At 36.9% G+C, this 26,826-nt stretch overlaps 2 protein-coding genes across 3 annotated transcripts in view; both read right to left on the bottom strand.

The window, feature by feature from the left end:
- Window positions 1-26,826, bottom strand: part of IKZF3 (IKAROS family zinc finger 3) — a 92,829-nt gene that overhangs the window by 57,160 nt on the left and 8,843 nt on the right. For both annotated transcript variants that reach the window (XM_059148130.1, XM_059148129.1), the window contains exons 2-3: window positions 9,460-9,513; window positions 6,989-7,090 (exon numbers count right to left, since the gene is read on the bottom strand). In XM_059148130.1, coding sequence (XP_059004113.1) covers window positions 6,989-7,090; window positions 9,460-9,513 — 156 coding nt within the window. The remainder of the gene's footprint in view (window positions 1-6,988; window positions 7,091-9,459; window positions 9,514-26,826) is intronic.
- On the bottom strand, window positions 24,219-25,047 carry LOC131815947 (ATP synthase subunit ATP5MJ, mitochondrial-like). Its single transcript, XM_059148132.1, has one exon. It carries the CDS (start codon window positions 24,936-24,938, stop codon window positions 24,759-24,761), a length of 180 nt encoding a protein of 59 aa, XP_059004115.1. The 5' UTR covers window positions 24,939-25,047; the 3' UTR covers window positions 24,219-24,758.

The raw sequence follows: 26,826 nt of genomic DNA, 5'->3' as shown, positions 1-26,826 counted from the left end.
AAACAATCTGGGCTCATGGAAACATGTGGTTTGGGAAGAGAAAAGAAGAGCAAGGAAGGAGGAACCTCTGATTCCTGGCCACATGTTATGGAAAAGCAGCTGTGTTATGATCAGTGACTAAAGGTAAAATTACCAAGGGTTTTCAGAGATGGATCTCCTTCCTGTGGAGCTGGCTCACTGGCTGCATAAGGAAATGCAAACTAGCAGGAAAAAAGTTAAATTGGTTACTGTTTTCTGAATTAACTAAAATGAAATGAAAAAAGAGTGTTAGATCAAACCTTGATGCTGGACCAAGCTCAGACTTCAGTCACTTTAAGCTTCAGATACTAAGCTCAAAGCTGCCCCAAAAGGTAAAATTTTGAGGGAACAATAGAGAGTACCTCTAAGGCCTCTGGTCACCAAAAAGATAGTTCACACAGTTGGAGGGCAAAATCGAGGGGATATAGTGTTGAAAGGGCTGGGCTGTCTCATTTTGTGAATCAGTATCATTAGCTCCTGAAGAACCATTACTAAAATGGACAGTAAGAGTGACTAATTTAGGGACGCCTGGGTGGCTCAGTGAGTTAAAGCCTCTGCCTTCAGCTCAGGTCGTGATCCCAGGGTTCTGGGATTGAGCCCTGCATGGGGCTCTCTGCTCAGCAGGGAGCCTGCTTCCTCCTCTCTCTCTCTCTGTCTGCCTGCTTCTCTGCCTACTTGTGATCTCTGTCTGTCAAACAAATAAATAAAATCTTTTAAAAAAAAAGAGTGACTAATTTAGGGGAAGTATATTTGGTTTTGATTCTATAGAGAAGAAAAGCATGTTTGGGTTGATATCCAACCCACAGCACACTATGGAATAATCAGATGGCTGTATGTGATCCAGAAGCTCAGCAGCCTTGTAGATTAGATGAATGCCACTGTTAGAGTCAGTTTTTTACTCTGAGAAGAGGACTATCTGACTCCCTCTATAAATGCCAGTGGAACATCCAGATGAAACAGCTGATAAACTTTGTATGTAAGCCATATGGGACTGGCTTTACGATAACAGAGATATTAATTCATTAAATATGCCTGTTCCCAAGGTCATGATAAATGCTGTGCTTTAAGGGGGTGTTATAAGAATGTGCATATTGGATATGGTATGGTAAAGTTAGTAAAGCCATAGGAGGAGATGAGGACAAAGATTGGAAGGAAGAAGTTTATTATATTCACAGGATCCATAGAGGGGTAGTGCCCTCACAGGGCTGGAAAGCACCAGTGTCAGTCAGGAGGCAGAAAAGAGCAGTTAAGGATATCCTAGGCCAGAGTTTTTACTGGAGTTTCTGAGAAAAGGCAAGGCAGGCAGAGTAAACAGTTTAGGATTGGCTGCTTTGAATAATCCTGGAAGACTTTGGGAGACAGAATGGTCTTTAGTTACCTGATATACTTGGCTGTGGGATGATTTTGGGCAGGGAAATATTAGCTTGGTATATGAGAAATAGGTAAGGAGATAGTTGGGAGGTACAGGCTCTGGACTGATTGGTTTGTATATGAAAAGCATGATCCTGGTTAACCCTTCTGCCATCTGTAAGAATTGGCTACCCCTGGGAAAAGCAGTCTTTTCCCCAGTCTATAAAAGCCTCAAATATCAAAGCGTACAAAAATAAGACAATACAATTAATAAAACTGGTCCTATGATGAATGGATTCCAAAGAGACAAACACAGAATCTAAGAAAACACAAAATAGGGAGCCCCTTTTGTATGGGTACCCCATGTAACCTTCCTACTCCAAAATCAAGCAACAGTAGAAGAAACCAGAGTGAATCTGCAGTCTTAGCTTCCCCTCTTGGGTTTTACAGAGGCTAATGAAAACATTAAGTTAATTAATGAGAAAATGAAGAAAGGCAGAAGGGAGAATCAAGGGACTTGTCCCAACAAGGTGGAAAATTGTAAATGGTTACTAAGAAATAAGAAGAATAAAGGAAACATTGGTTAAGGTCAAAACAAAGAAAAAGAAAGGGGAGAGTCAAAGGACTCATTTCAGCAGGGTGAAAATCTTTAGATTTTTATTAAGAAACAGGATAAAGGAAACAGACATTGAAGGGTTTGAAACAAAGATCTTAAGACAACACTGTGCAAGATTGGGTGGACCAGACTTCTTCCATTAAAGTGCCCAAACAAGTCCACTCTATTCATTCCAGTGTAGAGGAACTTACAAAGCCAAAAGACAAAGATTACAAACAGAAATCTGATCTGAAATTAGCTAAGGCAATAGGCAGATTAATCTTTGTTATGACAAAGGGGACAGGGCTCAGCCTCTCACTAGGGATGAAAAGCCTTCTGCACATGAAAGGGTAAAATGGTCAGGGGGTGGAGAAGAAAATTTTCTGGGACTCCCTGACATGGCAACCTCATCCACTGTGGTATCAAAACTTGTTAGTGGGGTGCCTGGGTGGCTCAGTTGGTTGAATGACTGCCTTCGGCTCAGGTCATGATCCTGGAGTCCCAGGATCGAGTCCCGCATTGGGCTCCCAACTCCATGGAGAGTCTGCTTCTCCCTCTAACCTTCTCCTCGCTCATGCCCTCTCTCACTGTCTCTCTCTCAAAAAAAAATAAAAAAAATAAAAAAAATAAAAATTTAAAAACAAAACAAAACAACTTGTTAGTGAAGCCCATCAGGAATATTCACTTTGAGAGAATATAGAAATGTTTAAGGGTTGATAGGATTAAGGTGGAAGCTTAGATGGAAATAGGAATGTTTAAATAGGCTCTATGTGAAGAAATTGTGTCTCCTTTACCTGAAAGTATTATGAGAATGGATATTTGTCTGACTGGGGAACATCTCCCTTACCTCATTTTATAAAACCAAAACCTGTTGATAGGTCACAGTTAGGAACGGAAGGGTTGAAGGATTAAGACAAAAGTCTGGAGGAAAGCTAGTATGTTTGAAGCGGCTGCATCTCTTACCTGAATGTCTTATGGCCGTGGATATTGTGTGTGACTAGGGAATTAACTGTTTCTATAAAACAGAAGGCATGTAAATCTGTCATATTAATTCAAAATGCTAAATGGGGATGGATGAGATTGCCCAAGTCCACAGTGTAGGTGAGAAGTGGCAGTGCTGGGTGGGGACAGAGTCTGTGTGGTAGCTCTATGTGGAGCATAAACTGGGGTTTATCGAAAAAACCTGAAATTGCTTCCCAGCAGCTGTTAGGACTATGGGATGGAGAATTCCATTTGAAGGGCTATTAGCAGCCTGCTATTGGACATTAACTGAAACTTCCCCTATGACTGCAGTACAAAAACAGTCTTAACATCTGAAATACACATACTGTCTTAGGTGATGTCACAGAAATGCTCTAAGGCTTTTGGGAGAGCAATGCCCAGGAGAGTTCCATAATAAGACAGAAATGGTTTATACAGGATTATGTTACCTGAGGCATGCAAGCAGGAGGTACTCACAAGCAGAGAATCTTTCCCCCTATGGACCGACTTCGGAACAATGTGAAGCTATATCATTACTTGGATGGTGCATGATAGACAGCTGTGACTGAACAACAAAGAGCTTCTTGGTTTATGGGTGGCAGTTCCAAGGTAAATGAAAAATGTCCTGTGTGGAAGACCACCACTCTGACTGAAGTTGGAAAAACAAATCAACTCAGTGGATGAATTCCGTGCTGTTTTCCTAGCAGTGATGGAGGAATAGAACAATGACAAAAGCCTCTGTCTACATTTTGGGTTTTACCTGAGTCATGGGTGAGGGCCAGTGGCCTGGCCATAGGGATAGGCAGAAGGAAAAAACTGATCTTTTAAAGGGATGCCCTTTGAAAGCATGACCATACAGAAATTTGAGGGGTACATTAAAGTAGGACATGTTGATGCCCATCAGAAGAATCCCCTTCCAGGCTTGGAAGGTCATTAGAACCAAGTGGATATCACACTGTACTTATTTGAAGTGACTACCTGGGTTCATAAAAGGAGGAGACATTTGGGGACCACAGCAATACAGAGAGCTGAATCTGGACATATTCCCTTTGCACTCAAAATGCCAACAAGAGAGACAGAGGCAGCCTATGTCTATGGGAAAGGGTCCTCAGAGGGAAGGCCCCTCCCACTAGCAAGTAAATTATACTGAACCAATGCCAATAACCAGGGTAGAGGGCTACAAATGGGTTTTAGACATTGATTCTGGACTGTGCATTGCTTACCTGGTGGTAGATGCAAATGGTCAGAGTATTAGCAAAAAAATGGATTGGAAGATACTGTACCAATTTGGACCACCAAATCACATTTCTTTAAGACAAGAAATACACTTTACAGCCTATAATATTAAATGACAGGCAGAGAGATATTGTCCTCAGAAGAATAGTTTCATAGAGAATTGGAATAGGCAGCTGAAACGTTTAAAACAGGGAAACTTGTAGTCATGAAGGGCTTGTGTATGTCTTTAAGAATGTGTGCTCACACTCAACATGAGCAGGGCTAAGGGAGTATCCTCACTGATGGATGCCTGTTTTTCTGGTGGATCTGGGGAAGAGGGTTGGGGGAGGGCACTAATGTGACTATGCAATTTCTTTCCATGGGGGGAATATATTGGTATGATTATAATTCTTCCCAAGGGGAGAGGACACTGGTTTGATGACCATACTTTTTCTTTCACCCAATTTTTTTTTTCTTCATCACCTCAACTTTCTCTTTCCTACTTGTTGGAGTAGTCATGGGATACGGCTGCAACAAGTGCTGGAAACAAAATGATTTTCAGGCAAGAAACCATAACTACAGTTTTAAATCTTTATGTTGGAATAGCTAAAGGCCTGATAGGGCAGGTTATACCTTCAATCCATTTGCCCAAACTGAAGATAACAGTGAAACCAGCTCTGCTGCTAGTGGTGTAAAGATTCAGCAGGTTTTGTACCTGAGTACCTCTACCCTGTAGGAACAAGAATGGATTGAGGGGGAGGCACTTGCTAGACTAGTATTGCTGCCTGCAATCTAGACCAGCGCAGCCATTAAACCTAAAGTTCCTTCCAAACATGGAAAGGTTCAGGTAGAAATTAAGACGGAATAGTAGCTGAGGGTAAAGAAATGAATCAAAATGAATGAAATGAATAAAAATGAAATGAATCAAAGGGTAATGAAGGAAATCCAGTATTACATTAAAATTTTAAGAGAGGCTCAGAGTAAGATGATAATGTATATTGTCTCTCAGTTCAATTATACCAGATGCTGAAAAGGGGAAGCTATATATTGCGGAGACCAGTCCTGTTTTTGGAACCTGACAAAATCAAATGGAAGCCTGCAAATCTAAGTGGCCTCACCCTGGGAGACATTTTCATATGATACAATGATGGGCTGGAATAATTATTATTTTTTAAAATTTTTTATTTTTTATAAACATATATTTTTATCCCCAGGGGTACAGGTCTGTGAATCGCCAGGTTGGGCTGGAATAATTATTAATGACTGAATGTGACTGTAGTAATGTGTCAGTTCCTTGACTTTATTTATTTTTAAAAGATTTTATCTATCTATCTAACCTATCCATTCATCCATCTATTCATTTATTTAAAGCCCACGGACAGGGGGAACGGGCAGAGGAAGAAGGAGAGAGAGAATCTCAAGCAGCCTCTGTACGGAGCATAGAGCCAAACACAGGGCTTGACAGCGGCTCAATCCCATGACTTTGAGATCATGATCTTGATAATGTGACCTGATAACCCACTGAGCCAGCCAGGCACTCTACCAGTACCTTGACTTTTACAATCCTTTTGCTGTAAGAGATTCATGGTCAAAGACCAGTAGGTAGCTTATGGTAAAATACAAAAATATATTTGGTCTTTGTCCTAGGTTCCTGGCACAGGAGTTCCCCAAACCCTTGGAATTTCCTGAGTGAGAGGAGTATCTTTTGTTATTTATAACAATCTCCTTTTGATCTCGTCTGAGTTTATGCTAATGAGATGACTTCGGGTAAGGACCTTAGATAACTTTAGGACAGGATGGTCACCAGAAAGACAAAGTGATGGGGTGAGATGGACTGAAGACGGAGCTCTATAAAAATTCTTGAACAATAAGTTTCAGAGAGTTTCTGGGTTGGTGAACACACCAACACGATGGGAGGGTGGTGTGCCCAGAGAGGGTGTGGAAGCTCCATCCCCTCCTACTTCATACCTTGCCCTATGTATCTCTTCCATCTGAGTTTTATCCTTTGTAATAAACTAATAATAGTAAGTAAAGTGTTTTCCTAGATTCTAGCACCTTATTAAAATTGAAGGTAGTAGTTGTGAAAAATCCTGCATATATAACCAAGCTGGACAGAAGTGGAGGTAATGTGGAGACCTGGTAGTTTCAACTGGTGTCTAAAGTGAGGGCAGTCTTGTGGGACTGAGCCCTTAACCTGTGGGTTCTGTGCTAATTCCAGGAGTTAGTAAGAGAATTGAATTGGATTGTTGGATGCCTAGTTACTGTATGAAGAATTGGAGAACTGGTTGTTGGTGTTGGGAAATACCCCAAACTTTCTCTAATGAACATTCCTTATTTTTAAAATGGAAAAGAGTCAAATACACATTTTAAAAATGAAGTTGGTATACTTGAACTCTGAATAAGCACCTCAAATTCTCAAAGTTTGCTGATATCCTTTGGCAAATAATTAAATATTAATTTCTAAAAAATATTTTTAAATATCTCTAAAATATTTTTTTAGAAATTAATATGAAAGTGAGACAGAGTGGGTGAGAAAGCACAAGCAGGGGGAATGGCAGAGGGAGTGGGAGAAGCAGACTCCCCATTAAGCAGGGAGCCCGATGTAGGGCTCCATCCCAGGACCCTGATATCATGACCTGAGCCAAAGGCAGACACTTAACCAACTGAGCCACCAGGAGCCCCTAAATACTAAGCTTATAAAATGAAGAAAACTTAATTACTCCCAACTCAATCCATAAATCCATGTTTTCCTTAGGAGATCCTGATTTCTTCTATATATTAAGCCTCAACCATATCTATAACTATTTTTAGTCCGTAACAATGACTCACCTCCTAGATCTTCATCTTCATTGGTTGGGCCTTCTGCACTGTCCACATTTTCTGTTTCATGTGGTTTGGTTAAATCATAGTCATTCAAAATCACTGGGCCTTCTAGGAGATAAAAAGAATTTTAACTGTGTAGGCCAACTTTAAAGGATTTTTACAATATAAAATTTTTTATATGTAAAAATGTAATATTTTTATTAAGAAGAATCCCATTTTAGCATAATCTCTTAATGACCCAGTATCCCTTTCATATATACCCCAAGTGGAATATATGTGAAAACTCTTGAGGTTCAGAAATATGCCCAGGGTGCACCCGAGTTAAAATGCATTCACGTTCTTTCCTGGCAGAAATTCTCTCTCTTTTGGGATGTCTCACAATATTCAGTAGAACACTACTGCTATTTATGAACAAGAAGCATTTATGTAGTGTTGAGAAATACTGAGCTCAACAACACTGGCATAACCCAATTTGGGAAACATGTTTTCCTGAGAGAAAACCATAAGCAACAGTATATCAAAACTTATTTTCCTTTTCTGTTCACATTATAAATGTGATTCTGAGGAAGATGTATTGACCCTCGTGTTCCTTTATTTCCTTGAACATTTACTAAATGCAGACAAGGCTGCAGATATGAGTAAGTCATAATTCCTGTCCTTAAGGAGCTTATAATTTACAGATGTAGATAAGACAAGATCATAACTATAATGCAAGACTCAGACAAGAGATAATACAGGTCTATAATGTAGACTCAGACAAAGGAGTAAGGGAAATATAACATATTACAGGAGTTCATAAGTGAAAGGGAACAGACATAATAAAAGCATGCTTAAACAAATAGCAAAGATATTAAAAATCAAGTTTAATAGAACTATATTTAAATATATTTGTATATTATATAAATACTGATAATATTAGATATTAGAAAAAAAGGAATATGTAGCTGGTATTATTTCATATTCAAACATGGTAGCTTAAAAAGATGTTATCAAAAGAAATAAACTAAAAATTCATTCACTTTCTATCAAACTCCTAATGTCCTCCCTAATGTTCAGTGAAATATTTATTGAATAACAATTACATACAACAAATAGTCAAAGATACTGAATCCTATGGCTTTTAAAGCTAGGTGAAGTAGGAGAAGTGACTAGAAACTTTGGGGTGGCATTCCTTTCAGCTGCACCCTTGACTGAACACATGGAGCAGGACTTTTGCTGGAATCCAGTAGTAAAATGGAAACATATTTCATAAAATCCATGATGAAGAAGTGCTAAAAATATGGTTATCATGGACTCATGTTTTTATTTATAAACACATTAAATTGCTCATTTCTGCATGCTGTAATATATACTCTGTGAACTCTAAAACACTGTTCTAAATAGTAGCTCACTTTTCTCAAGCTCAAAATGACTAATATAAAGTGCACACCTGAACAACTAACATGAGGTACAGGTTCAATTAAAATATAAGGTTATAATTGATAATATAATTGACAAAAAGATACTTGAGTGATAAATTTTGTAATATAGCATAAATTTTTATCCAAAGTGAGTTAATCAATCTAGAAAACATATAAGTTATTTTTAGGAAAATATTTTAAATGTTTATAGTTTGTTTTGGAGCAGGAGTCAGCAAACTATGGCTTGAGACCCAAATCTAGCCATGACTTGTTTTTGCATGGGCCTAGGAGGTAGGAATGGTTTTTATATTTTTAAAGGATTATTTAAAAAGTAATATGATAATTAACTCGCTTCTTGATTTATTTCACTCAGTATCCAGTTATCACATGGTTTCACTTACTTGTGGAGCATAAGGAATAACATGCAGGACATTAGGAGAAAGAAAGGAAAAGTGAATTGGGGGAAATCAGAGGGGGAGATGAACCATGAAATACTGTGGACTCTGAGAAAAAACCTGAGGATTTTGGAGGAAAGAGGTGTGGGGGGTTAGGTGAGCCTGGCAGTAGGTATTAAGGGGGCCACGTATTGCATGGAGCACTGGGGATGGTGCATAAACAATGAATCTTGGAACACTGAAAAAATAAAATAAAATTTAAAAAAAATAAATAAAAAGGAATATGAAACAGAGACTATATATGGCCCACACAAAGTCTAAAAATGTACTAACTTTCCCTTTACACAAAAAGGTTTGCTGACCTCTATCTATAGTGAAAAGCACAAGTAGATAAAACAGGAGCTACTACACCATTCAACAAAAACTGTCTTTATTTAAACCAGTCCATTAAAAAAATTTTTTAAGGAAAAAAAACAACAGTGATCAACATTAAGTAGGGTGTGATTTGGCCCAATAATGCCAAAGAATTTATGTAATCTAAATGGATGAGTTATTTTTGTGTCAGAAAGAGACAACCAAAATTTTTCCAACATACTTCCATAGCATTTTTATTGTGATCAGAATATTCTTCTACCTTTGGTAATTTCAGTAAAGATGTATTTCTAGAAAGACCTGATATTACCTGTGGACACAGACTGTTCCTGAGTGCTTTTCAGTTCCACATTTGGTTTTGTATCTGAAAATAAAAAGGATTATAAATATTAGCTACTTAGAGTAAATTTTTTTCAGATTTGGAGCATTTAATAAGGATACCATTTTGGAAGTTTTAGCAGATTTCCTCTTCAGAGCAGGACTGTTCTTTCCTCCCTCTATCCTCCCTAAAAAGTACCTCAAGGAGAATAAAAGGAATTATCTATACAGTAATTGTATTTTAAAGAGATTAAAAGAAAAAAATTATTACTTTGTACTTAACATTTCTAGTACTTTTCCATTTTTTCCTGAAAACATGAGTTCCCATCTGATATCATGTTTCTTTGGTCAAAAGAGTTTCTATTAGCATTTCTAGTCATGGAACTATGTGAATGACAATTTTTCTTGGTTTTCATTTATTTGTAAATATCTTTATTTTGCCTTCAATTTTAAAGGTTTTTATTTATTTATTTGAGACAGAGAGAAAGAAAGACAGCAAGGGAGGAGTGGGGGGGAGTGACAAAGATGGAGGAAGAGGGACAAGCAGACTCCACACTGAGTGTGGGGTCCAACATGGGGCTTGATCTCGGGACTGTGAGATCATGATCTGAGCCAATATGAAGAGGTGGCTGCTCAACAGACTGAGCCACCCAGGCATTGCCCCCACCCCTTTTTAAAGATTTTTATTTAATTTCGCTTTTAATTTTAAAGGATATTTTTACTTGATACAGAATTCTGGGTTGACAGTTTTCTTCCAGCACTTCAAAGATGGCATTCTACTACTTCCTAGGCTCTATTGTTTCTGATGAGAAGTCAGTGATATTTGTATTATTTTTTTCCTATATATAATGTATTCTTTTTCTCTGAATGCTTCAATATTTTCTCTTTATCTTTGATTTTCAGCAGTTTGACTATGATATATCTAGTTGTGATTTTATTTGAATTTATCCCACTTAGGATCACTAAACTTCTGTAAAATTATGTTTTCCACTAAACTTAAGACATTTTCAGCCATTGTTTCTTCAAATACTTTTCCTCTTCCATCCTCTTGCTCCTTTCCTTCTAGGACTCCAACTGCATGTATGTTAGATTTTTTAATATTTTCCCACAATTCCCTGAGTATCGTTCTCCCCCAACCCCAGTGGCTTTTCTTTCCTCTGTGTTGTTCAGATTGAATACTTTCATTGATATGTCTTCAAGTGCACTTCCTATTTCTCCTGTCATCTTAATTTGTTAAGTTTGTCCAGTGAGTTTTCTATTTCAGATATTATAACTTTTAGTTCTAGAACTTCCATTTTGTTCTTTTATCATAGTTTCCTTGCCAAGATTTCCTATCTGTTAATTCATTACAAGCATATTTTCCTTTACATCTTTGGGTATAATTAGCATAGCTGTTTAAGATCCTTTCTTCCAGTTCCAATACCTGTGTCATCTTGACGTCAGTCACCATTGATTTCCTTTTATCTTGAGTATGGGTCCCATGTTCCTACTTCTTCATATGACTTAATGATTTTGGATTGTACTCTGGACATCATAAATGAAATGTTACAGAATTTCTGGATTCTGTTAAATTCCTCTGGAGAGTATAGGAGTTTTTCTTTGTTTATTTTACTTTTTAAAGCATGCAGTTAACTTGCCTAGACTCAAACTCAAATTCTGTCTCTAGTGAGCAGCAACTAGAGTAACCAAATGTTCTAGCATGCCTGGAATTGAGAATTTTTCTAGATCAGAGAACTTTCATAGTCCCAGGGAAATTGGCACAAGCTGATACCTTGCAGAAGCATAAATCTCTGTTCAATATTTTAGCCTCAGATGGGCTGCTCAGAGTGTGACCCCATATATGTGTGGTTCAGTGATCAGCTAGAGATCTGGAGCAGCCAGAGAATTTACAGATAAAAAAGCCATCTGCCGGGGCGCCTGGGTGGCTCAGTGGGTTAAGCCTCTGCCTTCGGCTCAGGTCATGATCCCAGGGTCCTGGGATTGAGCCCTGCATCAGGCTCCTTGCTCAGCAGGGAGCCTGCTACCCCTCTCTCTCTCTGCCTGCCTCTCTGCCTACTTGTGATCTCTCTGTCAAATAAATAAATAAAATCTTAAAAAAAAAAAGCCATCTGCCTTTTTCATATCGATTTCCCTCCTTACTTCCCAGCCTTCTATGGTTGCTATGGCTTCTTAAGCTAGTGTAACTGCAGATTATCTACCCAAGTTTTGGTCACCCTGAGGCTAAAATTGGTGCCTACCCTTGGGTTAAAACAAACAAACATAAAAACAGGTTGGTTCTGACGTTTTCCAATGCTTTCGTGTAATAGATTTTTTTCATATTTTGTCCAGAATCTATCATTGTTATCTGTTGGAAGGCTGGGTCAATAGGAGGTACTCCTCCATTGCTGGAAAAATCTTCTTTGTTCTTTAGTTTAATGATGATCATATACCCAAAACTGTTCAGGACAGTATTAATTTCAAATATTCAATACTGTTGTCTGGTCATATTTTAATTTTTGTTTTGAAAAATATAGTCACTGTATTTATATTCTATTTTAATTTTAAAATTTTAACAGATTATCCATTAGATGATAGCAGCAAAGCATAAAGGCAGGAAAAAGACACATATTTTTAAAATAAGCAAAGGAGCAGACTGGTATGGAGTGTCAAAACCTAAGATGGGAGAGAGCAATATCTATGCAAGGAAGGGACAGAGCTCAGGGCAGGCTGCTGGAGACTAACTACCCTGAAGAGTATGACATATAGAATGGGCAGTCTGAATGAGGTAAGGACGGATTCTATATGGAAAGCAGACAAATGGGAAATCAGATCCTGAGTAGGCTAAAGAGGGCATTCGGGCAGGAGAATTGCCTGACCTGGAATGCTGGAGTTGAAGAAGGATAAAGAAGGTATCCAAGATAAGGGACAGCTTAGCATGAGTCAGAACCTAAGCACGATACATAGGATATCTATGCATAGAGGTGGTCTGGTGTGAGTTTTAAGAGCCGAAGTGGATTAAGCAATGCACCTACATGGGGACAGTGGGCAGAGCTTCCATGCAGAGGGGTGCTCCAGTGTAAAATACCAGAACTTGAGTGGAATGAAGAGGGCATTTACATGTTATGGACAGCCTTGCATGGAGTGTCATAGCCTGAGCAGTTGAAAAGAATGTCTACATAGCACCATAGCTATTGTACAGGATGTCAGAACCCAAATGAGGTAAGAAAAGCATCCGTGCTAAGGAAGGGATGATAGAGGCAATGGATGATTGATTGTACAAAGAGGCTTGATCCAGTAAGTAAATATAGCAAAGATAAGAGCCAGATTTTTCTCTGTCAGAGGAGGGAGTTACAAATACAAAAAACCCTGTGGTACTGTATTGGAAATGAAAGTACTGGTGTGAACACATGACTTCTACTCTATATAACAGATATAAAATACAGATGTAAATGTGTGTATATGTATATGTATATATATATAGTCCCTAGCCCTGTCCACTGAGAGCTCCTGGGAGCAATGACACCACAACAACTTCTGGCATCCAGTTATTAACTTCTAAATATCATTCTCTGCCTAAAGGAACCAGGCTCCTTGGAGAAATGGCTTGAAGAAATGGCAGGGAAAAGTGTAAGATGGGCCTGGAATATTTTGTTGTGTTGCAAAGCAAGGAAGTGCTTTCTGAATAAAGAGGATATGTTAAAGGATACAGAAATCATCTTGAAGGGGTTTCTATTGGACAAATATGAGACAGGGAAAGTATCAAAATAATAATGATAGTACTGGATTATAACTTATTGAAAAAGACAAATTCATGAGTCCATATTGACATTAATAAGTAAGTAAACTGAAAGTCAGATGTTGAATGGAATATTTATATAGTTTCAAGGCGCTTCTCCCAAATTACTTATTATTACAAAGATGAAAAGAGCACTACTGTAACTAAACAAAGTGATCATCATCAGGAATGGGACAAATGAAAGTTATGTGCCATCTGATAACAAAAGGCAGAATCACTTCTGTGATATTTCTGCCAAACACATACAAGATGAATATAACCATGAGAAAATGAACTCTAACTGAGGAATATTTGACACGATAACTAGATTTGTAATACCCAAAATTGTCAAGGTCATGAAAGATGAGGAACCAAGAAGTTGTTCCAGACTGAAGGAGAGTGAGGAGACTTGACAACTAAATACAATGTGTGATTCTGAGCTGACTCCTCCTGCAGTAAATTCACACTGTAGAATCAAATGAAGAAATCTGAATAGGGTCTGAGGATTAAATGGTAGTAATGTATCAGTGTTTATTTCCAGATTTGGACATTGTTTTATGTTATGTAAAGTAGTACACTTTAGTACATTTAAGTTTTCAACTGTGATAGGGCATCATGTCAGCAACTTAGCCTCAAAATACTTTTTTTTGTTTAAAGATTTTATTTATTTATTTGACAGAGAGAGATCACAAGTAGGCAGAGAGGCAGGCAGAGAGAGGAGGAAGCAGGCTCCCTGCTGAGCAGAGAGCTGATTCAGGACTCGATCCCAGGACCCTGAGATCATGACCTGAGCCGAAGGCAGCGGCTTAACCCACTGAGCCACCCAGGCACCCCACGCCTCAAAATTCTTGAAAAAATAGTTTTTGTGCTGCACTGCAACTTTTGTTTAAGTTTGATAGCGTTTAAAAAAAAGTTAAAAAGAAAAACCTAAATGTGAAACTTTTAACTGCACACGAAAGGGATTTGTAACAGGAGAAAAAAAGAAAGAAAACTAGCTCAAAGGTTTCACATAAACAACCTTCATGTGAAAATATCTTTTAGTTACTACAGAGCAAGGTGGCTTTTGATTTGGTGACCTAAAGGAAAAAGGTCCCAGTCCCCTGAACCTTTTAAAGTCTCTGACAATGGCATTTAAATAGCTCTCAATATTTTTTCAAGCAGCTTTTGTATGCTGTAAATAACACTAGAAACAACTCAGTACAGTTTCTAAGAGAAAAAGGAGATTCTGACTAGCTTAGTATTCAGATAAAGGAAACATTAAAATCAATTATAATCAGGCTACATGGATATTCTTCGTAGGCACTAAAAAAAACCAAAAACAAACAAACAAACAAAAAAAACCCCACAAAACATAAAGACAAAAGAGATTGAAGTACATTTTTTCCATCTAAACTTAAAGGTCCTTATAAAAACATAAAGCCCGGTAGTGGGTAGTGAAGGAATTTCCAACTGAAGACTAGAACCTGTTAAATAGTTCTAAGCACAGCAAAAACTTTTCAGTTTTTAATGGATCATTTTGTAATTTCTTTAACTTTAGTCCAAACTCTCAGAAATGTTCTATTTGATGGGGTCTGCTAGGGTTTTTTTAATATGTTGGCCATCAACATAGCTTTAAAATATTTTCCAAAAGAATCCTCTAGAATGTTAAGAACGGAGGGTCTTTATATTTCTTTTGAAATAAATATAATTTCCGGGGCGCCTGGGTGGCTCAGTGGGTAAAGCCGCTGCCTTCGGCTCAGGTCATGATCTCGGGGTCCTGGGATCGAGTCCCGCATCGGGCTCTCTGCTCGGCAGGGAGCCTGCTTCCTCCTCTCTCTCTCTCTGCCTGCCTCTCTGCCTACTTGTGATCTCTCTGTCAAATAAATAAATAAATAAATCTTAAAAAAAAAAAAAAAAAAGAAATAAATATAATTTCCTGTGCTGATGTTTACACATAAATGGTGCCAATGATGGAAGAATTCCAAAATGGGTTAATTTTAAGTATAGATCTCCTCAAAAAAAAAAAAAAAAAAAAACAAAAACCTCCTCTATTTTCTACATCTCTTCTCTTACTTGATAAGTAAATCATACTCCTGCCTCAAGACCTTTATATTTACCTTTCCTTCTGGCCAGAATGCTCTTTCCCTAGATCACCATGGGGCCCACTTCCTCTCTTCATTCAGGTGTGTGCTCAAAATTCACCTTACCAAACAAGCTTTACCTAACTACCTTATATAAAACATCGTCCTCTATGGGTGGAGGAATTGCAGGGTTGGGAGAGGGTGGGTAGGTGAAACAGGTGATGGAGATTAAAGAGTACTCCTATCATGGTAAGCACTGATTAATGTAGAGAATTGCTGAATCACTATATTGTACACCTGAAACTACTATAACACTGCATGTTAACTCTAGTGGAATTAAAATTAAAAACTTAACAAAAATGTCATCCTCCACCACTATGTTCTTCTCTTTTACCCGTCTTTATTTATCTTCATTAAAATCTCTTGTCACCACCTGGCACATATACACACATATTTGGGAGGGGCTGGGCAGAGGGAGAGGGAGAGAGAGAATCCCAAGCAGCTTCACACCTAGCATAGACCCCAAAGTGGGGCTTGATCTCACAACCCTGAGAAAATTACCTGAGCAGAAACCAAGAGTTGGACACTTTACCAACTGAGTCACCACGCACTCCTTGTCTATATTTTTTATTGCTATTTTGCTGTATCTTCAGGTCCCAGAAGAGTGTTTACTCATGATCGACACTCCATAAATATTTATTGAATAAACACATGAATTTTTGCATCTCTATTATTTATCCTTATGGACACTCTAGATCAAGGTTCTGCAAACTACAACTTACCACCTATTTCTGCATGGCGTGTGAAATAAGAATGGATTTTTACCTTTTTTTCCTCCTCTCCTCTGCTGGCTTTTACATTTTTATTTCATTCTATTTTATCTTATTTTGGTTTTTACATTTTTAAATGGATAAAAAAATTATGATACTATTTTATGCCACTTGAAAATTATGAAATTCAAATTTCAGTATCCAAAAATAAAGTTTTTATTGGAACACAGCCAAACTCCTTCATTTATATGCTGTCTATAGCTGCTTCTGTACTCCAATGGCAGTCAAACAGTTGTGACAGAGACTATATGAGTCAAAAAGCCTAAAACAATCACTGTCTCTGGTCCTTTACAGAAGCTCTGCTCTAGATCTTTTATTAATACTAACACTATATCATCCAATACAGTAGCCATATGTGGTGATTTAACTTTAAATGTAAATTAATTAAAATAAAAAATTTAGTTTCTCAGTCACACCTGCCACATTTCAAGTACTTAACAGAACATGTGGCTAGCAGTTATTATATTGGACAGCACAGATAAGGAACATTTCAATCATCACAGAAAGTTCTACTGAATGATTCTGCTTTAGATTTTAGAATACCCTGCCATTGCTTGGGATACCGCTATAAAGCTATTTCTTTAAAACAAACAGTAAATCTCTGGATCGGGAAAAATTAAACCAAACCACATATAAAAATTATGGATGCCTGGGTGGCTCGGTCGGTTAAGTCTGCCTTTGACTCATGTCATGATCTCAGGGTCCTGGGATCAAGTCCCGCATCAGGGTCCCTGCTCAGCGGAGCTCCTGCTTCTCCCTCTGCTTGCCTCTCACTCTGCCTGCTGCTCCCCCTGCTTGTGCTCTCTCTCTCTCTGACAAATAAATAAATAGAATCTTTTAAAAAAAGGCATATAAAAATTAAATATAAAGCAAAATTTTAAAGATACTATGTCAGGAAACAACAATGACCTTCTCCTACCAGTATTTCCAAAATTCCTGCAATTGGAATTTCAGGAAAAAGTTATGGTTTCCAGTAATGCAGTAATCAAAGATATAAAGCACTGAGACAGCCCCTTTCATACTCTTTGAAATATTAATGTTACTCTTTGGAGGGTAAAAAACAAAAATGAAGCAAAAATAAAACACTATATGATACCAAACACCCAGATACAATATTTTAAAAATATACTTATATGTATGTGTACAAATAAATATTTAGCATCATATTACCATTAGGGTTATTTTGCTATCATTAGATAAAACTATTTTTCTTATCTTATTTGTTTTTAAGATTTTATTTATCTTAAAGAGAGAGAATGAGAGAGACTGAGCATGAGAGAGTTGAGGGTCAGAGGGAGAAGTAGACTCCCTGCTGAGCAGGGAGCCTGATATGGGACTAGATCCCAGGACTCCGGTATCATGATCTGAGCTGAAGGCAGTCGTTTAACCAACTGAGCCACCCAGACGCCCTTCTTACCTCATATAAAAGCCAGAATTATAATCTAGCAGAAAATCCTAGCAAACACTCTTTTCCAATCATTTGCCCTCTTGCCCTTCCCACAACTAAATATCTAATCTCCTGATACAATTTAATTAAATCATCAGTGTTATCCATTGACACCTTATGTCTTAAATAACAAATCTTATAAAAGGTATAACCATTCTATTACTGAGATAGCTGACAAAAGTATTGGACTGTCTTCTGAAGCTTTCCAAGTACTCTAGAATTTCAAAGTTTTACTAGCAATCCCAAACAGTTTTCTACCGGTATTGAAAACCACCCTTTATCATGTTTACTGAGAGATGACAATTTCAAATTTGTTTTTATTCCTTCAGACTCTCTTCTCATTGACAAAGATGGCTTTGAAAACAATTTCACTTGTTAGAATTTTTTGTTAAGATACTGAGATTTTTCTCAGAGATTCTAGCGATTTATGTACTGCTAAATGAAAGGAGGTAGATTACAAATAAAATTTAAACTTGGAAATGACAGTAGTCTGGTTAATTGAGAATTCATCAAAGTTCCTGGGTGAAAGTTTTTACCGCTTAGCTCTATTATAAATTATCTATGAACAAAACCAAATATTTATATTGGCAACAAAATTTGTAATCTTATTTTTAACTCAAATGGTTGTAAACTTGCCTTTATTTTAATACTATTATAATTACCATTCAATTTAAGAATACCAGCTAACAAAATTCTCTTCTTAGTTTCAGAAATCAGATTTCTATTCACTGGTCTGTTCTCCTGGTAGAAAGTGGAGGTGCTAAAGAAGAGCCAGATGTTAAATCTTAGAGAACTCCTCCACTGAGTTTGCCAGCTGCCAGCGACACTGATGCCTGACAGCTGCCAGAAAGCTGTCTCTCAGTGTTGACACTCCTTTTAATCTTCATAACGGTAAACTGACTGCCTATCCCCATGCCTCTTTTGAAAAAAATATTCTCTCTTACATAAAATGTTCACTTTTTCTCTTTTACTAAAACCTTTGTAAATTGAAACGCTGACTACAAAAATGTTCAATCGCAACGGTAACAGTCAGTACAGTAAATGTGGCAATGCAACAGAAGTATGAGTTACTATTTCTGAAAGGTCTTTCACCAGTTCTCTTAACACTACCACTTAAAATCATTCCTGGATTCTTAACACCACAAGAATAATATTATGTATAATGTATAGTATAGTATTATAATGTATAATGAAAAATAACCTCTATAAACAATGAAATTAGAATATCAGCTTTAGAGCGGTTATCTTAGCTATCTGGCTTCTTCTTCCCCTGAATTTCCTCAAATATCCCATTTGAGTTGCACAGTCTCCACTTAGACACTTCCAGTAATACAGAATGTTATTCCTTTCCATTTCAGAAAAACTCAAATGATTTTAAAAAGTTCCTCCTTAAATATAGCTGAACTCAAATTTCCTGAAATGTCCATTTTGGGTCCTAGTTCAGCTCTCTGGAAACATACAGGATAAATTATCATCCAGATGCTACCACTCAGTTCCTAACAATGTTGTGAGAGCTTTCTTCTGAACTTGGTTTTGTTTGCTTCTGGCTCTCCAAAAATGGGACATTCAGCACATAGTCCTGTGGTGCAAATGAGATTTCATATTATCTCACAATATTTCTGCAAGATAAACAGGTGCAGTGGCATTTATTATTCTCCTGATTATACACACCAAATTCAAGGCACAAAGACAAAAAAATACAAAGTCACAAAATTGTCTAGAAGTATGATGTCAGAGACACATTAAGAAGAGAAGCAGGATTCATGTCTTGAATTATACTTAGTTTCAAGTAATTTAAACAATGTTTTAAAGTATTCTATATAAATTATACATTTTAGAAGTAGGTCAGATATTGCAAACACTTCAGTTGACTATGATCGAGGAGAAAGGAAGATATAAAATGAGAGTAATTCCTCTAACCCCAAAATACTTCTTTCCTTTCTACCTTGGGCTAAGGTAAAAGTTGAGAACTAGCAAGGTTACTTCTGTAGGGACACCAGATCAAATACAACCCACATCACCATTCCAGTTTTTCCTACCTTATTCTTTTTAAATAAAATATCCCATTTTCTCCCTAGATTAAATGTCTAATGAGGAAATTAAAAACTGTTGGGCACAGGGCTAAAATAAGCAATGCAACATCTAGTGTTATTTTCTTTAAAAGGTCAATTACTCTAAAATTGTAGAAAAATAAATATGATTTTATTTTACCATAGATATCATGTGCCATCAAACAAACATGTAGAGAGAAAAGGAAGAATGGGCATTTCATGTCATTGCTTCTTAAAAAGAGAAGTGCTAAAATGATTGAATCCAACATATTCCAAGTAAGATTTTTATCTTATAACCACAAAATATATAGTTTCTGTTATAAAATAACTGGAGTCAAAAACAATCATTCTTTTGGATGTCTGGGTGGTTCAATCAGTTAAGCGTCTGCCTGCAGCTCAAGTCACAATCCCAGGGTCCTGGGATTAAGTTCTGCATTGGCTCCTTGATCAGCAGGAGCCTGCTTCTCCCTTCGCCTGCCTGTCTCTCTCTCTCTCTCTCTCTGACAAGTAAATAAATAAAATCTTTTTTTAAAAAATCATTATTTTGATGTGGGTAATAAAGCTAAATGTGAAAGTTAACACAATCAAATTTCTAGAGAAGAATATTTTTATGGTCTTTGAGTAGGTAAAAATTTCTTAAACAGGATGTAAGAGGCACTCAATTCCAAAAGAAAAAAAATTGATATATTTGCCTTAATTACAGTTAAGAATTCGACTTATCAAGTAGATTAAGAAAACAAGCAAGTTATAGGCCGGGAGAAAAAATTTGCAATACACATCTGACAAAGTACATATTTCTTTTCTTTCTTTTTTTTTTTTTTTGCTTTTTGTTTTTGTTGTTGTGGTGGTGGTGGTTGTTTTAAAAAAGATTTTATTTATTTACTTGACACAGAGAGAGAGATCACAAGTAGGCAGAGAGGCAGGCAGAGAGAGAGGGAGAAGCAGGCTCCCTGCTGAGCAAGGAACCCGACGTGGGGCTTGATCCCAGGGCCCTGAGATCATGACCCAAGCCAAAGGGAGAGGTCCAACCCATTGAGCCACCCAGGTGCCCCCAAAGTACATATTTCTAAAATATTTTTTAAATGTCTATAAAATCAGTAAGAAAAAATACAGACAACCCAACTTAAAAAATTGTACAGAAGACTTAACAGAACTTTAGGAAAGAGGATATCCAAATGGCCAATAAACATATGAAGAGGTATTAAATATCATTATTTATCAGGAAAATGTGAATTAAAACCACAATGAAATACCACTACACATACACCAGAATGGCTAAAATTTTAAAAGATCAACTGACAATAACAAGTGTTAGCAAGATGTGGAACAACTGGAACTCTCCAATATTGCTAGTGGGAGGGTAAACTGGTCCAACCACTGTAGAAATTATCTGGCAGTATGTATCAAAGCTATATATATACCTAACCTATGACCCAGAAATGCTAGCCCTAAATCTATATCCAAGAGAAATGAATGTGTATGTCCATCAAAAGACATGCATATGAAGGTTCATAATACAAATAAACACTGGAAACAATCAAATGTCCATCAAGAGTAGAATACCTTTTAATGATAAAAGAAAATTAACTACCAACAAATATAACAATGTGGGTAGATCTCAAAAGTATGTTGAGCAGAAGAAGCCAGACACCAAAAAAACACATACTGTATGATTCTACTTATATGGAACTCAAGAACAGGAAAACTGATCTATGATGGTAGAAGTCTGAATAACATTTAACTTATGGCTAAGGGGGCATGCAAGTTATAAATGAGCATAATGGAACTTTCTGGGCTGATGCAAATGTTCCATAACTTGATCAGAAAAGTGTGTATATAGGTAAAAATTAATTAAGCTATATAATGTAAGATGTGTACTTCATTGCATAAATTATTGCTTAATTTTTAAAAAATCTGTTGAACGCTCAAACATATTCAAATATCTAAAATCGCAGACCTTAGAATTGCCATTATAGCACTATCTTCCCACTTTCGAAAAAAGTAAATTTCAAGGTTTTCTCATGCTTCTTTGTAGAAGAGTACAGATTATACCAACCATTTACTAAATGCACAGCATACATCTTAAAAATTTTCACAGTGAGGAAATATATTTACATGGCATGTGTTCAAGTAGATATGAAGATATACTCAGTGACAGCTAATACTGCAATCAAACCTCCCTGAGAATTGAGATTTCAAGATTTGTGTCAATTTTGCTCCTGGAGTTGTTGTTGTTGGTGGTGGTGGTGGTGCTGGTGTGTGTGTGTGTGTGTGTGTGTGTGTAATAAACTTAGGCTACAGATAGTTTAACTCTCATTCATCTTTGGAAAACAAAAACAAAATCTCTTGATCCACATTTCTCTCCAGCAACAGCTCCGCTTACTTCTCTGCTTCTTTCCTAGCTAAACTTTTGGGGGAAATGGTCTACATTTCTACTTCCTCTATTCCCATCCTTTAACCACTTTAAATTTGGTATCCACCCCCACCACTCCACAGAAACCACTTTTGTTAAGACCACTAGCAAGTTTTATGTTGCTAAAACCAATTTGTACTTTTTCCTCCTTATATTACTTGATTTTTCAGCAACATTCAACATAGCTGACCACCTACTCCTTCAGGAAACACTCCTATCTCTTGATTCCATTACACTACACTCGGCTGGTTTTCCTCCTGTCTTTCTTTTTCTCTTTTGCTGGCTCTTTCTTTTCTACCTGACCACCTAAATTAGATGTTTCTCAGAGCCCAATCCTGAGCCCCCTTCTTTTTTTTTTTTTTTTAAGATTTTATTTATTTATTTGACAGAGATCACAAGCTTGCAGAGAGGCAGGCAGAGAGAGAGAGGAAGAGGAGGAAGCAGGCTCCCCACTGAGCAGAGAGCCCGATGCGGGACTCAATGCCAGGACCCTGGGACCATGACCTGAGCCGAAGGCAGAGGCTTTAACCCACTGAGCCACCCAGGTGCCCCCTGAGCCCCCTTCTTATGAAACATTCTCTTTTTAGGTGATCCCATCTACTCTCATGGCATTAAATATCACCTATGTGCTGCAGATGACCAAATTTCTATCTCTAACCAAACCTCTTATTTAGAGGAGAGGTTCACCAACCATGTCCCTGACCATTAATCTCCATGTTAGCACTCTTTCTATTTCCTTCAGAGCACTTACATAATTTTAATTATTTCATTTGTTACTTACTTATTGGGAGGAGGTGTCTGTCTTTTTTACCCAACTATAAATTCAACGGCAGCAAAAGCACTGCCTATCTTGCTTACCATTGTATTGCCAATATTTTGTATACATGGCATATAATAGGCATTCAATAAATATTTTTTAAATGAATAATGAATGAAGATTTCTGGTTTTGGGGTTAGGTTGTGTTATAAATATTGTATTACAAAACAAATAAAAAACAAATGTTATAAAGCTTTTTGTTACTCAACTATCTTTTAAAATCAGCATTTAAATAAAAAATATATGCTAAATACATATATAAAAATGATCTACCAACATTTACTATGAGACTGATGATAGGCTGCACTGATACTTTTTTTTTTTTCTGGATTTTAATGTTTATTCATATACTTTCAGATTCCACCTTGTAATTTACCTATATAAATTATTAGTTGTCAAGTTTTGGTTTAATATAATGAAAGAATACCTATAATTATCAAATAGGCTATTAAAACACTCTTCCTTTTTCTAACCACACAGATGGAAAGACCAAACATTCTCTATATTCTTGAACCAAAACAATATATTGTAATATGCTGAATAGAGATGCAGGTAGAAGACTCAGATATCTTCTATTAAACCAGACATTAAAGAGTTGGGTTTAAAAAAAACAATGTAAAGCAATGTTACTCTTCTCACTAATTGTTTGAAAATACAGTTATCTTCAACAAATACAGTATATATTTTTAACATGTAGTAGATTTGCTATTATTTTAGATGAATTAATACATAACTATTTTTAGAAAAGTCTAAATTTTAATTTCTAATACAGTAAATATTGATATAACCCAAAGAAACAGATGCTCCTTGGAGTTAAAAAAAATTAAGAATGTAAAATCTAATCTTGAGGCTAAAAATTTGGTCTAGAACCACTGCTTTAAACAATGACAGAGTTTGCATTTTATTCAAAGTGCAGTGAGGAGCCATTTTATTTTATTTTTAGAATGACTTAATTTAATTTTTTTTATTGTGTTACATTAGTCACCATAAAATACAACATTAGTTTTTCTTTTTTTTTTTTAACATATAATGTATTATTTGCTTTAGGGGTACAGGTCTGTGAATCATCAGTCTTACAAAATTCACAGTGCATACCCTCCCCAATGTCCATCACCAAGCCACTCCTCTCCCCTCCAGCAACCTTCAGTTTGTTTCCTGAGATTAAGAGTCTCCTATCATTTGTCTTCATCCCTGTTCCCATCTTGTTCACTTATTCCCTCCCTTCCCCCCATGAACCCCCACCCTTCCTCTCAAGTTCCTCATATCAGAGAGATCATATGATAATTGTCTTTCTCTGATTGAATTATTTCGCTCAGCATAATACCCTTTAGTGCCATCCACATCACTGCAAATGGCAAGATTTTGTTTCTTTTGATGGCTGCATTGCACTGATACTTTTCAAACTGTGGGCAATGTTTATAAGGCTTCAACATGCACAAGAATTCCCCAAAAAACTTGTTAAAATGCAGATTCGAATTCATCATGTCTGGCCTAAAATTCTGCATTTGTAACAACTGCCAGATGTTGCTAATGCTGCTGGTCCACAGACTCTATTTCTATTAGCAAGGGTCTAAAGGATCTTTTAAATGACTTATGAACTGAAATAAACATTTGCTGGACCTCACCTTTATGTCTAGTACTATGCGAGGTGATTTTCATATGCATTATCTTATTTAGGCTGTGGCTATTCTCTTGTAGTATAGTAAACTCAGAGCGGTTTTCAACCTTACCAAGGCCAAGTATCCCCCTTTTGTTTTTTAGTTTATTTTTTTGCACCTCATGGTTATATTTATTTGCACCACAAAGGAAACAACACATCTACAAGTGTATAGCAATACTCCATGTTCCCATCTAACAGAGCTTCTGAGATTTATAGCCAGACTAATGTGCCATCTGATGCGTACTCCAAGTAAAGCTGGTTAATGGTGACCATGAACAGGTGCAGGATTCAAAGCTTTTAAGGCTTTACTTCTTTTATCAGCACTCCTGATTTCATAAATGATGAAGTCTATCAACCCCATTCCTACCCAAATCTGGCAAACTTGGGTATAGTAGGACTTCAATGGGACCCAAATATTTTTAACAAGGCTTTGAAGCATCTCAACACAGAACCCCTAGTTCAGGCCACCTTCGCCCACACAGCCAATGATCTGGAAAGAAGTGTCCTCCTTTTAGGAAAATATTTTATAATACCTCTTTTATCATCACGAATTAAATACAGCCCATCCATACATGTAAGATTTTTCCTTTTTTAAAATAATTATTTGTTTATTTATTTATTTATTTGAGAGAGAGAGAGAAAGCATGAGTGGGAGAGGCAGAAGAAGAGGGAGAGAGAATCCCAAGCAGACTCTACCCTGAGTGTGAAGTGTGACAGGAGGCTTGATCCTTGGCTGAGATCATGACCTGAGCCAAAGCCAAGAGTTGGAGGTTCAACCAACTGTGCCACCCAGGCACTCCTTTAAGCTTTTAATAAAGCCACATTTGTCAAGCAAAGGTGAAAAATGATAATAAAGTATTCTGTATTTCAATAGGTAAGTGTACCAGCACAATTATTTTAGAACAGATAATAAAGTAGTCATATATATTTGTAGAATCAACATGAATGCAAGACCTAAAAATACAGAAGGATACAGGTTCTATCAATAATGGCAAAAGAGCCTTGGCTCTGAACATAATAAAGAATCATCTTCCCTTCATTTATATAGTAATTTCATTCTTAGACAATTTAGACTGTATTGAAACGATGCAAAAATACTGTTTATCCATAAAATGGAGTTAGATTCTGACAGTCATTAGACATAAAAAGCTACTGAGTTTCAGAAAAAGGGAAAAACTCCAACCTGGAATGAAGGATGGCTTCCTAAAAGGGATGGCATTTGCAATAGAACATAATGAATGAACAAAGATTTCAATGGGATTGTGATGCTATTAACAGTGATGGGAAGTCAGGAGAAGTTAGTTTGGGTTGAAGAGATGAAATCGTTTTTGGACTTGCTGGATTTGAACAGCAATAAAAAATGAGAGGGTAGGAAAAGTAATGCATGTTCAGAGACCACTAACCAGCCCACCAACAGTAGAGACAGAGGACACCACTGGCAAGGTATACTGAAGCTACATTGTGGATTTTCTTAAATGCTCTACTAAGAAATCCTTAAAATGGTTTTTCAGTAGGGGAGTAACTTGATATTTTAGGATGATCATTTTGGCAGCAATCCTCAAAATGGATTGAAGGAAGTAAGTCTAGATACAGGGTTACCAGTAGAAAAAAAAACCATGTAAGAGTCTGAATCCATAGTTTTCAAAATGGGTTCTATGGAACTCCCCGAATATGGAACTCCACGGCAGAGGGCTCCCACAGGTGCCACTCTGTTTCAGGAGAAGAAAAGGGCTAACAGTAGTTGTTTCTCTCTCCTTCATCTCAACTGGAACATCACCCTTGCATCTGTCCCACAAAAGATTTTTGTATAAAAGCGTGTTCTGTTGATTAAAAATAAATTTTTGTCATTTTTTGTGTGTCTCATTCAATTCTTTTTTTAATATAATTTTTTATTTTTTTATTAACATATAATGTATTATTAGCCCCAGGGGTACAGGTCTGTGAATCGCCAGGTTTACACACTTCACAGCACTCACCATAGCACATACATTCCCCAATGTCCATAACCCAACCATCCACTCCCTACCCCCCTCCCCCAGCAATCCTCAGTTTGTTTTGTGAGATTAAGAGTCTCTTATAGTTTGTCTCCCTCCCGGTCTCATTCAATTCTTGTTGAATGGACCATGGCATACCTCAAGGAGTCATCATATAATATCAGTGTCATTGTATAGAGTACTTGCCACAAGATCTATAAGCATTACACTAATTTTTACTATAAATTTTTTTAAGTCATTATTGTTCCATTATACAGAGTATGTCTCCATCCCTAAGTTAGATTACCTGTATGTTAAAATGGTGACATATCCTAATTCTTTTACCCATTAATT

The sequence above is a fragment of the Mustela lutreola genome, chromosome 15 (genome assembly GCF_030435805.1).
Source record: "Mustela lutreola isolate mMusLut2 chromosome 15, mMusLut2.pri, whole genome shotgun sequence".
NCBI lineage: Eukaryota > Metazoa > Chordata > Mammalia > Carnivora > Mustelidae > Mustela > Mustela lutreola.
Note: the sequence above shows the minus strand (reverse complement) of the source record. Positions and strands in the feature narration are given on the sequence as shown.